This window comes from Neltuma alba, unplaced genomic scaffold (genome assembly GCF_004799145.2).
Source record: "Neltuma alba isolate B1F8T4 unplaced genomic scaffold, ASM479914v2 tig00012522_pilon, whole genome shotgun sequence".
Lineage (NCBI taxonomy): Eukaryota > Viridiplantae > Streptophyta > Magnoliopsida > Fabales > Fabaceae > Neltuma > Neltuma alba.
Window position 1 is genome coordinate 225,192 of NW_021636989.1, and position 14,527 is coordinate 239,718.

The 14,527-nt window shown below is 39.1% G+C and overlaps 3 protein-coding genes across 7 annotated transcripts; 2 read left to right on the forward strand and 1 right to left on the reverse strand.

Annotated features, from left to right (window-relative positions):
• The first annotated feature begins 341 nt into the window (after positions 1-341).
• LOC114728174 (autophagy-related protein 18a-like) lies at positions 342-2,938 on the forward strand. Its single transcript, XM_028915034.1, has 4 exons — positions 342-1,253; positions 1,703-1,910; positions 2,043-2,169; positions 2,651-2,938. Exons 1-4 carry the CDS (start codon positions 486-488, stop codon positions 2,739-2,741), a joined length of 1,194 nt encoding a protein of 397 aa, XP_028770867.1. The 5' UTR covers positions 342-485; the 3' UTR covers positions 2,742-2,938.
• LOC114728173 (putative protease Do-like 14) lies at positions 2,758-7,005 on the reverse strand. Of its 3 annotated transcripts, XM_028915030.1 has the most exons (11): positions 6,900-7,005; positions 6,658-6,763; positions 6,320-6,424; positions 6,052-6,228; positions 5,828-5,955; positions 4,767-4,978; positions 4,456-4,537; positions 4,195-4,337; positions 3,810-3,930; positions 3,531-3,623; positions 2,758-3,393 (listed from the first exon to the last, which is right to left on the reverse strand). In XM_028915030.1, the coding sequence occupies exons 1-11, from the start codon at positions 6,912-6,914 to the stop codon at positions 3,277-3,279; spliced, it is 1,299 nt and encodes a 432-aa protein (XP_028770863.1). In that variant the 5' UTR covers positions 6,915-7,005; the 3' UTR covers positions 2,758-3,276. The 3 variants fall into 3 exon arrangements, with proteins under 3 accessions (XP_028770863.1, XP_028770864.1, XP_028770865.1); XM_028915031.1 differs by lacking the exon at positions 6,900-7,005 and having other exon boundaries at positions 6,626-6,745; XM_028915032.1 differs by lacking the exon at positions 2,758-3,393 and having other exon boundaries at positions 3,613-3,695.
• Positions 7,006-7,216: 211 nt separating this feature from the next.
• On the forward strand, positions 7,217-14,436 carry LOC114728168 (ATP-dependent DNA helicase Q-like SIM). 3 transcript variants are annotated; one of them, XM_028915025.1, is made up of 15 exons: positions 7,217-8,302; positions 8,375-8,594; positions 8,727-8,837; positions 9,120-9,309; positions 9,457-9,790; positions 9,937-10,154; positions 11,149-11,205; positions 11,548-11,628; positions 11,856-11,919; positions 12,039-12,138; positions 12,220-12,303; positions 12,553-12,640; positions 12,976-13,092; positions 13,184-13,276; positions 13,853-14,436. In XM_028915025.1, the coding sequence occupies exons 1-15, from the start codon at positions 7,699-7,701 to the stop codon at positions 14,186-14,188; spliced, it is 2,697 nt and encodes an 898-aa protein (XP_028770858.1). In that variant the 5' UTR covers positions 7,217-7,698; the 3' UTR covers positions 14,189-14,436. The 3 variants fall into 3 exon arrangements, with proteins under 3 accessions (XP_028770858.1, XP_028770860.1, XP_028770859.1); XM_028915027.1 differs by lacking the exon at positions 13,853-14,436 and adding an exon at positions 13,388-13,514; XM_028915026.1 differs by lacking the exon at positions 12,220-12,303.
• Positions 14,437-14,527: the final 91 nt, after the last annotated feature.

A 14,527-nucleotide genomic window follows, 5' to 3' on the forward strand; every position in this document is an offset into this window, starting at 1 on the left:
TTTGAAGTGCTTTTATATAAATTAAGACAAAATTCTAAATAAAATTATTTTTAAAACTATAATTTGGTTTCTAATCAAACATCTTATAAGTCAAGGTATATTTTTTTTAGTATCTATTTGAAGAGTGTATTACCATGGTGCATAGCATTCCTTCTACGCAATGAAACAGAGGTAATGTGCCCCCACATAATTGCGTTTTTCGCATTACTTTTGCTCCTCCTTTCGTTTTTCGGATTATTCTCTCATCCGGCGGGTAATGACTGTCGTTAGAGAAAACGACGAACCGTTTTGATTTTGAAGGGCAAATGGGACAGGTAAGGGGTAAATATTTCTGGGCTAATTGCTTGGACGCACTGGAGCATCCACCTGGAAGGAACCACCTTACCATCATCGTCCTCCTCCCAATCCTAGTTGTTTTATCTTGTGCAGTCCCATCCTTCTTGTCTCCATAGTTAATCCTAGAATTAGGAATTTTTCTCACCCTGATGGCACACGCTCCGCAAACCCTCGTGGCTACCGAATCGGAGCCTGATGAGCCTCCTCCTCCAGGCCCTCTTTCTTCTCCCTCCCTAAACCCTACTTCTCCCAACCGCGTGATGAATCCAGATTCCTCCCGAATTCCGACCCTCCTCCATATTTCCTTCAATCAGGATTCTGGCTGCTTCGCCGCGGGCACGGACCATGGTTTCCGGATCTACAATTGCGATCCATTCCGCGAGATCTTTCGACGGGACTTTGGTGCAGGTGGTGGAATCGGTTTAGTTCAGATGTTGTTTCGTTGCAACATACTTGCCTTTGTTGGTGGCGGAGCTGACCCTATTTACCCAAGTAACAAAGTAATGATTTGGGATGATCATCAGTCCCGTTGCATCGGCGAGCTATCGTTTCGATCCGAGGTCAAAGGGGTTCGTCTTAGAAGGGACCGAATTGTGGTGGTACTGGTGCATAAAATATTCGTATATAATTTCGCAGATCTTAAATTGTTGCACCAAATTGAGACAACGGCCAACCCAAAGGGACTTTGTGAGGTTTCGCATCTTTCAGGGACAATGGTGTTGGTCTGTCCGGGGTTGCAGAAGGGTCAGGTGAGGGTGGAGCATTATGCCTCAAAGCGGACCAAGTTTATAATGGCGCACGATTCTAGAATAGCTTGCTTCGCTCTTACGCAGGATGGGCGGTTGCTCGCCACCGCCAGCAGCAAGGGAACCCTGGTCAGGATTTTCAATACATTGGATGGTTCATTGCTCCAAGAGGTAGTTTTATTGGATTATCGGAAGCTTGTTTTCCAACGTACATGTCTGTTATCCTGCTTTTATGGATATACATGTGTAATCCTACATTGGACGGTTCACTACTCACTGGTTTTTGTTAACGAGTCATGCATGTGCGTGAGAGGTGAATATTTTCCGCAGAAATTCTCGGGTACCCCGATGTTGATGTAAATAGGAGATACGCTAGACACCTACTAATTTGCTGAATGTGGATACTTTGTGGCTGCGAAGGTAAATGCAGGCCACTTAGATTTTATCCAAAACAAATCAGTAACTGGATTGGAAACGTGCTTTTGTTTGGCCTATTAATATCGTCAATTATTGTTCATATCCTGCTAATGGCTGCGCTTTTGTTTTCAGGAGGCTTCTACTAGGTTGTCTAAGTAACCATTTTGTACGGCATTTCTAAATTAGTTGGATGATATTTTCAGGTAAGGAGGGGTGCAGATCGAGCAGAGATATACAGCCTGGCCTTTTCTTCTACTGCACAGTGGCTAGCTGTCTCAAGTGACAAAGGAACTGTTCATGTCTTTAACCTGAAAGTTGATTCAGGACTATTGGGACATGAGAGAGTGCAGAGTGCATCCGAGTCTAATCCTGCTAATCCGTCAGCAGTTTCATCTCTTTCATTTATAAAAGGTGTGTTCACTTGTACACAATGAATAATTTTGCTTTTGTTGTGGATGACGTTGGGTGCATTTTTTGGTACTTACAATTGACAAATGACGTAGGAGTGATTATGCACATATAATCTCAATTCTGAGTTTACAGGTGTTCTGCCCAAGTATTTTAGCTCAGAATGGTCCGTGGCTCAGTTTCGCCTGCACGAAGGTTTGCAATATATTGTCGCCTTTGGCCATCAGAAGAACACAGTTGTAATACTTGGGATGGACGGAAGGTATTTCAGAAATAAATTGTTTCTTAGATATATTTGACTTATTGACTGGAATATCATATTGGAAATATGGTTTGTGAAGTAAAACCTTAACATTTGCTTCTCTTCTACCCCTGCACATTCCCTGTTCTGATTAATCAATGCTTGTGCTTTAAAGTTTTTGGCCAAAGGGCATCCCTTACGACAGAAAAAAGCCGAATTAAGCTGTGACTTGTTATACGATGTTGGCTTGGGTGATGGGGAATCTTGTGACCTCTGATTTTATCGTATTATTTTGGGCATATTGTTCAAAATCAGCATCATTAAGCATGCAGAAGTATATCCTCAATTTCTTAACGTGACTAAAATTTAGTGTCTGATGTCAATCTCGCAAGACTCGTGTAGATTCAAATGTTTTCGCTTATGTCATATGACTAATGCAATGTTAAACTATTTATCATGTTGTAGAATAAACTTTGATGGAATTATTGGATTTTCAATGCAGCTTCTATCGATGCCAGTTTGATCCGGTAAATGGTGGAGAGATGAGCCAAGTTGAATATTATAACTTCTTGAAGCCAGGAGAAATATTCTAGAATCGGATGAGTCATGTATAAATCTTTGGTGGCCATTGTGAATAATATTATTTTCTCGTCACCCCTCTTGTGCGGAACGTAGTAGAAGTTGTAAATACACGTAATTATGTACAGGGCTTAACGTTATCATCATTACAAGTATGCAAATGAATGGCGACCGTCCGATGGACGCACAGTCAGTCATTGCAGCTTTATTCCGTCATCGCAACGACGACTATGAGTTCTTGACGGCCACGTGGTCGTTCAGTTCAATTTGTAAATCACTGCCGGGTTAATGTCACAGTCCCAATTTCCGGACATGGAAACACGATTAAACGCTGGAGGTCCAAGATACGCACTAGTTTCTGACCTTGCTATGTAAAATGTTTGCAAGTTGTGTGGGGTCAAGTAGAAATAATTTTAAAAATAGAAAGCAGTGCTTTTATTTTTAAAAAATAATTAAGAAATATTATTTTGCAGGAAAAGAAAATGCTGCTATTTTCCTGCGGCTGAACGGACAGCACTACGAAACGCAAAATGGAACGTTTTTAACTGCTCACAAATCGGGATTGGACTCCTCTGGAATAACAGTTAAAGTTGCCACTTTATCCCTTGCTCTTTTCACTAATACTTCAATGGGCACGCCAACTCTGACCGCCATAATTTCAACCACCTGAAATAATTGTATAACGTCTTCAGATTCAGAGCATATCAAATATGGACACTACATCATAATCAACACCATAATCCTCACAAGTAACTATAGTAGCACAACTAGAGTAGCAATAACACAACAATAAATTTCAATACCTCCTTGATCTTCTCTACGGGCTTCCCATCAAATTGAATGACAACATCCCCAGGACGAAAACCAGCTCGATCACCAGGAGACCCCGGAGTTACCTAGTCAAAGCCTTGGAAGATCAGAACGACGAACAAATAACTTAGAAGCATTCACATCCTTGACGTACCAAACTACGGGTTAACATCCATTCCGACGATCAGTCTCATGAATTATAGCAAGTAAAAGGATGAAAGCTTACAGCACTAACATTTACCATTAGCGTAAATGATCAATTAGGGACTTACCATAGGTACAAGAATGCCCTTGCTGACATTAGGGAATGAAGGATCTCTCTCTTTTAGTTGCGCTATAATCATCTCATTAAGATCAATCATTTTGAGCCCAAGCCATGGCCGTATAACCCTCCTGTAAAACACAGTGACCTTTTTTGTCCCTTCAACATGGTAGTATGCAAGAATAAATCTACAAGTAGGAACTTGACAGGAAAATCTTTTATACACAATTCTAGCTGAAATTTTTTTACCGTATTTCTAGAAATGGAAAAACAAACATAAATTATAACTGAGAGTACCAAATCTAAACGTTGTAAATAACAAACATGGAAGACTAACATCAATTTACAATACAAATCAGCCAAGTCAGTGAGATAGTTTAGATATAATAACATACCCACTTTTCTTGAAGTGCTCTATAATTTTACACACTGAATCAATTGGCACGGCGAAACTCAATCCATCAGCTGCTATCAATTTCATGATATTGACACCAACAACTTCTCCATCAATGTTAACCAGAGGCCCGCCAGAATTCCCCTATGCCACAACAGAAGAAACATACAGGTAGATTGAAAATTTATGCAAGTTCTCAGTTGTTTTGCATGCCGCGCATGGTAGGGTGGTAGCTTGTGAGGAAGAAGAGATAAAGACATACCATATTAACTGCACAATCTGTTTGTAAATACTCCCTTCGCATGCCACCAAGACCCAGATCACTACTTTTACGGTCGACACAACTACGTCCAGAAAGGAAAGAATGATCAAGAGCATTAGAATTTCATTGGTCTAAATCACAGAACTAAGCTTCTTTTTACTTAACCACAGTAAACTTCAAGGACTCATGGTAGGTTACTGCTCCTAAATCTTGAAAACAATGGCTATAGATGATAATGATGAAATGAGAAACAAAAGAATAACTTAAACTAGGGTTACGTCTGTCATTGTCAGAATTTTTATTCTTCACACCTTACAATACCAGCTGTGACAGTATTCTGAAGGGAAAGTGGACAGCCTATTGCCAATACCCACTCCCCAGGACGGAGCCTGCCAGAAGAACCAAGTTTTGCTGCTGGTAGTGGGGTTTTGGAATTGATTTTAACTAAAGCAATGTCAGAATGAAGGTCAGCATTCACCACTGTACCCTCAAATGTCCTCCCATCTTGTAAAGTCACATCAACCTGTAAAGTTGTTCACAGTTTCAATTCAGCCATTTACTTTATGAGTCAGAAAACAATTTCCATAGGCATAAGTTCTTAATTTTGTGACATGATGTCTTAACCATGTCGAACTACAAAATAACAATGCATAATATCATACTCAATCTTACACATATTATATGAACAATTTTGAATGATTTTGTAGCCTGGAGTTACTTAAATAAGAGATGACACTTTCATGTGAAGATTTTGAAGAAATAACCATATAACGAAACATCAAAAGATCAAGCATGTTTAACGTATGCTATAACAAGATGTTTAGTCAACTAAGTCATTATAGTATGTTTAATGCATGTTTCAATCTGGGGACTGGTTAACATCCTTGTAATTGCACCTTCAGCCAAGCAAAAAAGGGAAACAAAAATGATAAGATTAACCCCATATGGCAACAACCAAAACACAATGCCATTCTTCATGCATTACTCCCACTCCCAGTAACATTGTCACACTTCTTTGAAAACAGATCTGTGTGCAATCCTAAAGTATGCTAGCCAAACACCCATTTCTAGTCAGTTTTCTAGGGAACATAGCATCACAAAATATCTTAGCTGGTTGAGCTAAGATATACCACATATACTTAAGCAACCCCAAAATCAACGGATCAGGGACTAATAATGATTTGATAGTATCCAGAATAAGAATCTATACAAAATGCCTATCATCTAGCTGGCAGTTGGCTTCAAGTTAAGGCCCATCATGTTGAGCTCATTCAAGCTCTCACAAGTGTATCATATAAATCTACGACAGTTATAGTTTGCCATTGTTGCAAACATATATGTTTGAGTGATATGCTCCATCATGAACACAAACCTTCCCTTTGGATGAACTTCTCAGGCCTTGAAAATCAACCACAACATGTGCACAAGTCAATATTGTACCATCTTTGTCAATTATAGTTCCAGAGCCAATACTTTTTGCAGTAGTCATACCATAAATCCCTACAAAGTTCATGCATAATCTCAAGGTAAACGCCATAGCATACCAAAAATTTCAAATAATGCAGGTGAAGAGATGCCAATTTGAAAAACACATACCTTGTGAAACTGAAAGATTTACAACAGCTGGACCAACCTTAGCAGCTGCATTTGCAATGGTATCTCTGCCCAAACAATCACAAGGCTTTGCGCCATCAGCTACAACCCCAGAAGCTTCCTTTGGTATGTCAGATGATGAAGCAGGACTGACTTTATAAGAATATAGCGGAATTATTCCTAAAAATTTTAGACAGTAAGGTGATATAAACCTCTATGCATTGAACAGGAACGAGTTTAAATTCCAAGTTCTAGAATTTCGAGGACATACCAGAGAGATCATGATCCAAGAAAAAAGGTAAATTTCGAGGATAAAATTCAGGCAGCAATTGCCAATCTCGCAACCGTTCGGGGACGTGTACCGTCGTCGACGCTCCTAAATTTGAAGCCAAGGTAAGAAGATATGCAAATGACAGTTAGTTGATATCTGATGGTTTTGGAAGCCAAGAAATGCAGAAACGTTGGTTAATTATCAAATTAGGCATATACTGATTTGCTAAGTGTGAACAAACTCAAAGAGAAACATCCATATTTGAACCAAGAAAACACCACACAATGTTTATCAGGAGTGCTCAACTCATAGTCGACGAAAGAGGTTAACGTTCTCACTCAAGTTAGCATCGCCGTTGGAGTACAAGAGACCCGAGCCAGTAGCGGCGACCGCTATGGCCCGCATGAGAGAGCTTCTGCAACCGCCAGAATGAGCAAGCCTTCTCTGCAAAACAAGTCCGGTCCGAATCAAGAAAAGAAAAAGGAATAACGAAATGTTAAGACTAAGAAACAAAGGTGATTCGAAATAACGCGTTGCAAAAAATGAAAGCAAAAGATGAACTGAAGAACGACATGAATACCAAGAAATAGCTCATGAGGGGCGACGAGCAGAAACTTCCTAGCCTTCAGCACACCGAGCAAGCGAACATCGTCTGGTAGAGTCAAAGCCTAGGGCCAAACCACGTTGGGATCCTCTCGCGCGTGCACGAAGAGGAGAGGCCAAAACGCACCGTTTCTAACTCAATCCAACGCGCCGTTTTTCCTTTTGGGCTCTCCCGTTAGAACTTGATCCGCTATTTCTATTTCTAAATATCCTAAAAATCGTGAATCTTTGCCGCTTTGGACAAGGAGTTTCTATTTTCCAGGCCTCGAAATTTTGAGATGAAGCTCTACTTTGGTTTGCTGGTAAACGCGGGAATGTGCTGCAAATCAGAAGCTATTTGATCTTGAGGTCCTACTTGTCGTTTCACAATCTTGCCTTTTTATTATTTTGGTCTCTGCTAGAAGGTCGGATGACACTTTCCGTGTTCAATTATTGTTGAGCAATGAAAGTTCACTGTGAAATTCCCTCGAGTGGTTATTAAATATGTCTTCTTGATTGCTATGGTAACTCTTCGTTGAGGTTGATACGAAGTTCGGAGAATAACGATATTATTCATTTCAATTTGAATCCTTCTGTCTCAATCCGGATTTTTTTTGGGACTGAGCCTCAAGCCGGGTTTGAAACTCCTGAAGATGCTTCCGTATTCGCAGGGGAAGCCTCCTTCCCCCCCCCCCCTAATTTAAGTATGTAACATTATGCCCTTGTTATGTAGTTCTACCGAGCTTTGTTTCCATTAACATTTTACTAGTTCCGCAAGCTTGTCGTCAGGGGATGTCATGGATGGTAAGGACGTATCTTCCGATCAAGTCATTGCAGAAATGCTAGAAATGGGGTTTGAATATGCCAATATTATGGAAGCTTTGAAAGCAGTAGGTCTATCTACTCATAGTGCCGTAGAGTTTATCCTGAATAATGCTGGTAGAGATAGCGGTAGGGCATCTCCTTCTAGGATTAATAATTCCAAATTTCATAAGGGCAACGAGAAGGGCCTCAGAAAAGGGGACTTGGCCTCATCCCATTCCGCAAGTTACGTTCGACAGTCCAGTATCCTGGACCATCTCCAAGCCACTAATGAATCAACAAAAAGAAAGATAGATATTGTACGTGGTGTGCCGTTCAGTAGGTTGGAAGTTCCTTCAGGCACTGTGGAAGAGGTCACAGAGCCTTTCTCTGACATGGATGCTGATTCCAATATCTTGTCAGGAAATTGTAAGGCTGATTCCCTGGATGAATTGGATGGTTCATCAGACTGGGAGCAGAAAGCTAGCAATCTCTTGCAGGAGCATTTTGGCTTTTCATGCTTAAAGAGTTTCCAAAAGGAAGCCCTGACTGCCTGGGTAGCTCATAAAGACTGTCTTGTCCTGGCTGCAACGGGATCTGGTATCATTCTTTGACTTCGCTTGTCACAACTCCATTGCTACTGCACTTCTATTCATAATTACTTTTTGGCAGGAAAGTCTTTGTGCTTTCAGATTCCTGCATTGCTATCTGGGAAAGTGGTGGTTGTGATTTCGCCCTTAATAAGCCTGATGCATGATCAATGCTTAAAGCTAGCAAGACATGGGATCAGCGCCTGCTTTCTTGGGTCTGGGCAACCTGACAATACTGTTGAACGGAAGGCAATGAGAGGCATGTATAGTATAGTATATGTATGCCCAGAGACAGTTCTGAGGTAAGGTTTAGGTTTATACTTTATTAATTATATTTTCAAGTCACATGGATTGTCCTTTCTTCTCTTGGATTAAAAAAAAAAAAAATCATTATTTTTTAAAATGTCTGATAACTGCAACTTAGTTTCGTGTAGATTGATTGAACCACTACAGAAGCTTGCAAGAAGTCATGGTATTGCTTTATTCGCAATTGATGAAGTGCATTGTGTTTCTAAATGGGGCCATGATTTCCGGCCAGACTACAGGTCTGTTTTCCCCTTCTATTCCACTTTGTTCAATAATTATTAGTACTTCTATTGGTTGGTGTACCAGAGCATATCAACTGATGATAATAAAGTACGGTTTATTTATTTAATGCATTAATTGCTGTTGTGATTTCATCACTCATATGATTGATCATTCTATTATCATATTTGGTAATAAGATGTGGTTTATGTTCCTCATTTAGTGTATGTTTTGTAATCCTTTAATTGTCTCTACTATAACATGTACTTCAATTCTTATAATCAAGCGTTCTCTTGTTTCAGACGGCTGTCTGCATTAAGGGAAAATTTCAGTACTCACAAGCTAGAATTCCTGAAGTTTGATATACCTCTAATGGCTTTGACTGCTACAGCCACCAACCTGGTTCGAGAGGATGTTTTGAAGTCACTACATATGTCAAAAGAAACAAAGATTGTTCTCACTTCCTTTTTCCGGCCTAATTTACGGTTCACTGTGAGTTTGCTGCCTATGACACGTATATTTATCCCTTCTTATCATGACCCAATAAAGAAAAGGAGAAAAGGAAGGGAAGGGGGGGGGACACTGCTTATAGCTTCTTGTTGCTCCATGATATCTCTCAGTCTTTGTGGCTTCGTACAGGTAAGGCATAGTGGGACATCTTCATCTTCGTATGGGAAAGATTTTCATGAGCTAATTGAACTATATGGTAAAAAGCAAAAGTCAGTTGACAAGAAAAAAGTTTTTATATCAGAGGAATCACCAGATGTTTTCATTAGCTCTGATGCCAGCGGAATCAGAGAGGTTGACAGTCTTTCTCCTTGTGATTTGGATGCTGACCAAGATGATTACAGTGAAGGAGGTATTAATGTATTGCATTCAAGAAGCACTAGTGGTGCTATAAATGGAAAAGAATTGTCAGTCGAGTACCTGGAAAACGACATTGAGATCTTTCAAAGTGTGGATGACTGGGATGGTACTAATCTGTCTCCTGATAAGCATTATGGTCTATACTAGTGCGGTAGAAACTTACAGCAATTTCTATGCGGAAGTGGATAAAATATCAGTCTTATTAAATAATAGTGATTATTTATTGTCTCTTAATCATTTGCGTACTTTCAGTTGCCTGTGGTGAATTCTGTGGACAACCTTCTCAAAAGGAATGGAAGTTATCTGAGATTGCTGATCCACCCAAGAAATTGGAAGAAAGACTTAGACTTCTTGAAGGGCCTTTAGAGCGAGGACCAACTATCATATATGTACCCACCAGGAAAGAAACGCTGAACATTGCAAAGTATCTATGTGAATTTGGTGTGAAGTCTGCTGCTTATAATGCATCGGTATGGGTTATACATGTTACATGCAACTTGCTTGATTAAATGAACTTTTCAGGTTGGATACACAGTTGTTGTTTTGCCTATTTTTGAAAATGAGAGAGAGAGAGAGAGAGAGAGAGAGAGCATTTTGAAAAGCCTTGATATTAAGGGAGGTGTGCATTGCATGTATTTGTAGTTTGTAGTAGAGAAAAGGTTGTATAGCTTGAATACTCCAATGTGAGACTTCTATAGTCTGATTTAACAAGGAGAAGACAAACTTGCCCCATAGGTTGAGGCATTTAAAACTAATGCACCAAGCTTGTTACAAAATATGCAACCCTTGAGATTGAAAGAACTTTTATAAAACGTAGTTCTAGAGGAAAAAGTCAATCGAGAGAATCCAACTGATAAAAACTCTTTGATGACAAACTTCTATAAGCTTCATGATCACTCTTGATACAAAAAGCAGCCAATAGATGACCTTGTGTTACATATATTTATAGTAGAGAAAAGGTTTTATAGCTTGAGATGCAAGCAGTAAACTTTTGTAGTCCTTTTGTAGTCTAACTAATCAAAGAAGAAAGACAAACTACTCATAGTTTACCACTTATAAAAACCCAAGATTAAGATAGTGAGAATTGACCAAGTCTCCTCTTGGTGCCACTGGCTGTTACATGAAAAGTCAAAGTGAAAGGCTTAGTAGAATCTTTTGGCCTCCTTTATGGTTTTGTTGTTTTTGTTTTCTTGTTGGATCAGTTTTAAAATTTTACAACTCCATCATGTCAATTTACTGGAAACATTTTGTTCGGCAGCATAACCTATGTGCTCAACACCGTGAGTTATATTTTAACAATGGCTTGTCTAAAGCAAAGAAATTTTAAACTGTACTGTGTGTCTGCTTTTGGTTTTTAATATGTTATTATACATATCCTGGATTCTAAATTTGCACATGTTACTTGTGAAATGATGCCTCTTGTTCGGTGTTAAATTGATTTGTGAGCTCAATTTCTTTCTTCAGCTGCCCAAATCACATCTAAGAAGGGTACACAAGGATTTTCATGAAAACACACTAGAGGTATGATGGACATACAACAGAGCGTCTCTTGTTTCTGTGTAATTGTTTGTTTAACATTGCTTGAGTTATCCAATTATGAAATGTGGACCCATTTTCACATATTCACTGTGTGTGTTCTTCATTTTGCTATTCATTTTTTCCTAAATATATAAGAAAAAATTGAGTCTTTTATCAAAGGGCTGTGATGGTATTTATGGAGACATGGCTCTAACTTGTGTTTACATGTGTCCCTGTGTTCTTGTGTTTATATGAACTTATCAAAGTTTAAATCCTTGTCTTCATCCCGCAGAATTGTATTAATTTTTGTAAAATGACGAAGTACACATGCTTTATTATTTTCAGGTTGTTGTTGCAACAGTAGCTTTTGGAATGGGGATTGACAAATTGAATGTTAGAAGAATCATCCATTATGGTTGGCCACAGGTCTGTCTCTGTCTTCTCTAATACCTGGAGTTTATCCGTGTTTCCTTGTGCATTAATGCAGCTCAACCTGGCCTATATGGCATGGAACAGATTCTTAGTTTTTTTTCCATCTGAACCTGTATATACAGCATGCTTGTCGAATTAATTGTGTCTAGTGTTTTTACTCCCTGAATCTTCAATTTTTTTCCATTCAATCCTATATCATTAGTTTAATTTAACATGAGCAGAGTTTAGAAGCCTATTACCAAGAAGCTGGTCGGGCTGGACGAGATGGTAAATTAGCAGATTGCAGTAAGTTCAAGTGCAGCTCCTATTAGTATGCTTCATCACCTTGGTTGCAGATTTACTTTGCTGTTCTTTGTTCTCTGGGGTTTTGGCAACTTACCTTGTCCCTATCATTTCACAACCAGTTCTTTATGCGAACCTATCAAGGTTGCCGTCACTTTTGCCCAGTCATAGAAGTGAAGATCAGTTGAAACATGCCTATGTCATGTTGTCTGATTGTTTCAGGTTTGAATTTGTGACCATATTTTTTTACAACTGTCTTGTTTGTATTAGCATTTACCAAAGAATATATTATTATATATGCAGATATGGAATGAATACTTCCTCTTGTAGGGCTGAGACTCTCGTGAAGTACTTTGGAGAGGATTTCCATAATCAAAAGTGTCTGATGTATGCCCACTATGTCCCCACCATTGTGGAGTCTTTCGGAATTTAATTAAAATACTGCCATGCTATGAAAGGGGAAATCCTGTATGTATATTAAAGTTGCCACTTCATGTGACTTTGTAAATAAGAGCTACATGCCTAATCTACTTTTCTCTTAACGCTGTGGCTTTGACGGTCTTATGGTGATATTAATTTACCACTCCATTTAAACCATTGTATTTTGGCATTTCTAACGAACATGCTGTCATACAGATGTGATGTGTGTGTTGATGGACCACCTCAAATGCAAAATCTGAGAGAGGAGGCATGTACTTTACTCCAAGCGGTAGCTGAACATTATGTATGTACATTAATTTAATTTTTATACCTATTGCACTTGTCATTAATTGTTTATCTTGCACAGGAAATTGCATTATGGTAGTACTGGTAACTCAATATTTATCAGTCATGCATGTGTCAGCCTTCTTTAGGTGTTTTTACCTTCGTTTAAACTTCAATTGGATAAATTGACGAATTGCTTTGTTTTGTGTAGTTTCTCAAGTCGCTGCTAAGAATTGAGTTTTGTGAAAACTTTTCTTTGCTTCCAAAAACCCCAGTGATATGAAGTTCACATGGTTTGGTGATTGGATTTTCTACTTTCTTTGAGGAATGGAACTAATAATGTTGCTTTTTCAGGGACAATGCTCTGATGTGGATGGCTTATATGATGACGATATACATTTTGACTCTGAAGGAAGAAAAATTAAAGGGAGGCTTAGTCTTAATATGGTTGTTAGGAAGATAAGGGGGCAGGTCTCACTTTGTGTGTGCTGTAATCTTGTTTTAATTGGGTGTTGGAGCAGGTAACAGAATTTTAATTGTTTCGTATGATTGCTATTTGTAGTCTCAAAAATTTTTGACCACTGATACGTTATGGTGGAGAGGTCTCGCTCGAGTTATGGAACAGAAAGGATACATCAGGGAAGGAGATGACAAGGTAACTTATTCGAGCTGGAAAAATGCCTTCCCGTTCATAGTACTAAATCATGTTCGTGAACTTCTTGCCTGAATTCTAGGGATTGATTATCTCTAAAAATCAAATTATAAGGAATGAAAAGGATTTTCAAATAAGAGAAACAAGGCGTTCTTTCTAATGTGCTTGGAGTATTGATTGACCCAAAGAGTAGAAGCAATTCTCAGCTCTAATACCATGACGCAGAGGAAGTTGGAGGAAAGGGGGGGATCTGTCCTTATTCTGAAACTGTTAGCATATATACAAGTGAGACCAAACTAACTTGAGAAACGCTCTAACTATAATTTAAAATCCGGTTTTTTACAGCTGAGTGATCCCGGAAGGAGGTAATATATTGTGATACCACGAAGTAATGCCATAAAATGGGTCTCTACGCCAGTTAGCCTAACTTACTCTCAAAATCCTGTGCCAAAAATAATTGCATATCTTGCCTGCCATGCATATGATTTGATGTCTACCTGCAGGCTGCCTGTGCTTAGGCATTAGTTAGTTTTATTACTTGTGATGAGGTTTTAACTGTATCACACTATACGACCGCAGAGTCATGTGCAGATTAAGTACCCGGAACCAACAGAAGTGGGATTGAAATTCGTCAAGTCAAATCGTGAGCAAGCTTTCTATGTTTACCCTGAGGCGGATATGCTGCTTGCGGCGAAAAGCAGCCACAGCAAACCATACTCCTCATTCTCGGACTGGGGAAAAGGTTGGGCAGATCCTGAGATTCGTCGCCAGAGGCTCCAAAAAATGCAACTCGATAGGAAGTTAACGATGCTGCCAACTCCTAGAAAATCGCACAAGAGAAAAGCTATCAGAGTGAGGCCTGACCTGAGGACTTGTCGTGGGAGACTAGCGGCAAAACTCTCCAAACGTACGTGATTTCGAGATTTATTAGACGGTTTATTCATCTTGATTTCGTTAAGAATGAGAAACTTGTTCAAATTGACGCGTATGGTCACCGATTATACTGATATTGTAGCAGAGCAATCCTTCAGTTGTCATCTTAATGCCAGGAAGCTCATTCATTTGTCTCGATATTTTTTCTAAAAGTCAATTCTATAGTTTTTAAATTGTTTGCAAATACTTCATAATTTCTTAAGACAAAAATGTATTCTTTGCAATATTTACGTGACTGGGTCAAAAGTCAGTGTTACGTCTAAGCCTGTAAGAGTGTAAGGCAATGTAAAGCAGAGTTTCGTTTCCACGCAATAATACATT

Bases quoted from the DNA above. Each gene is read 5' to 3' on its own strand.
- LOC114728174 (XM_028915034.1), top strand. From the start codon at position 486: ATGGCACACGCTCCGCAAACCCTCGTGGCTACCGAATCGGAGCCTGAT. The intron at 1,254-1,702 runs GTAGTTTTATTG...TGATATTTTCAG, and splicing joins ATGGTTCATTGCTCCAAGAG to GTAAGGAGGGGTGCAGATCG. The intron at 2,170-2,650 runs GTATTTCAGAAA...TTTTCAATGCAG, and splicing joins ATACTTGGGATGGACGGAAG to CTTCTATCGATGCCAGTTTG.
- LOC114728173 (XM_028915030.1), bottom strand. The intron at 5,956-6,051 runs GTATGTGTTTTT...TGAACTTTGTAG, and splicing joins AAATCTTTCAGTTTCACAAG to GGATTTATGGTATGACTACT. The intron at 3,931-4,194 runs GTATGTTATTAT...TGTGTTTTACAG, and splicing joins GAGCACTTCAAGAAAAGTGG to GAGGGTTATACGGCCATGGC.
- LOC114728168 (XM_028915025.1), top strand. From the start codon at position 7,699: ATGGATGGTAAGGACGTATCTTCCGATCAAGTCATTGCAGAAATGCTA. The intron at 12,139-12,219 runs GTTTGAATTTGT...TTATATATGCAG, and splicing joins ATGTTGTCTGATTGTTTCAG to ATATGGAATGAATACTTCCT. The intron at 12,641-12,975 runs GTATGTACATTA...TTGCTTTTTCAG, and splicing joins AAGCGGTAGCTGAACATTAT to GGACAATGCTCTGATGTGGA.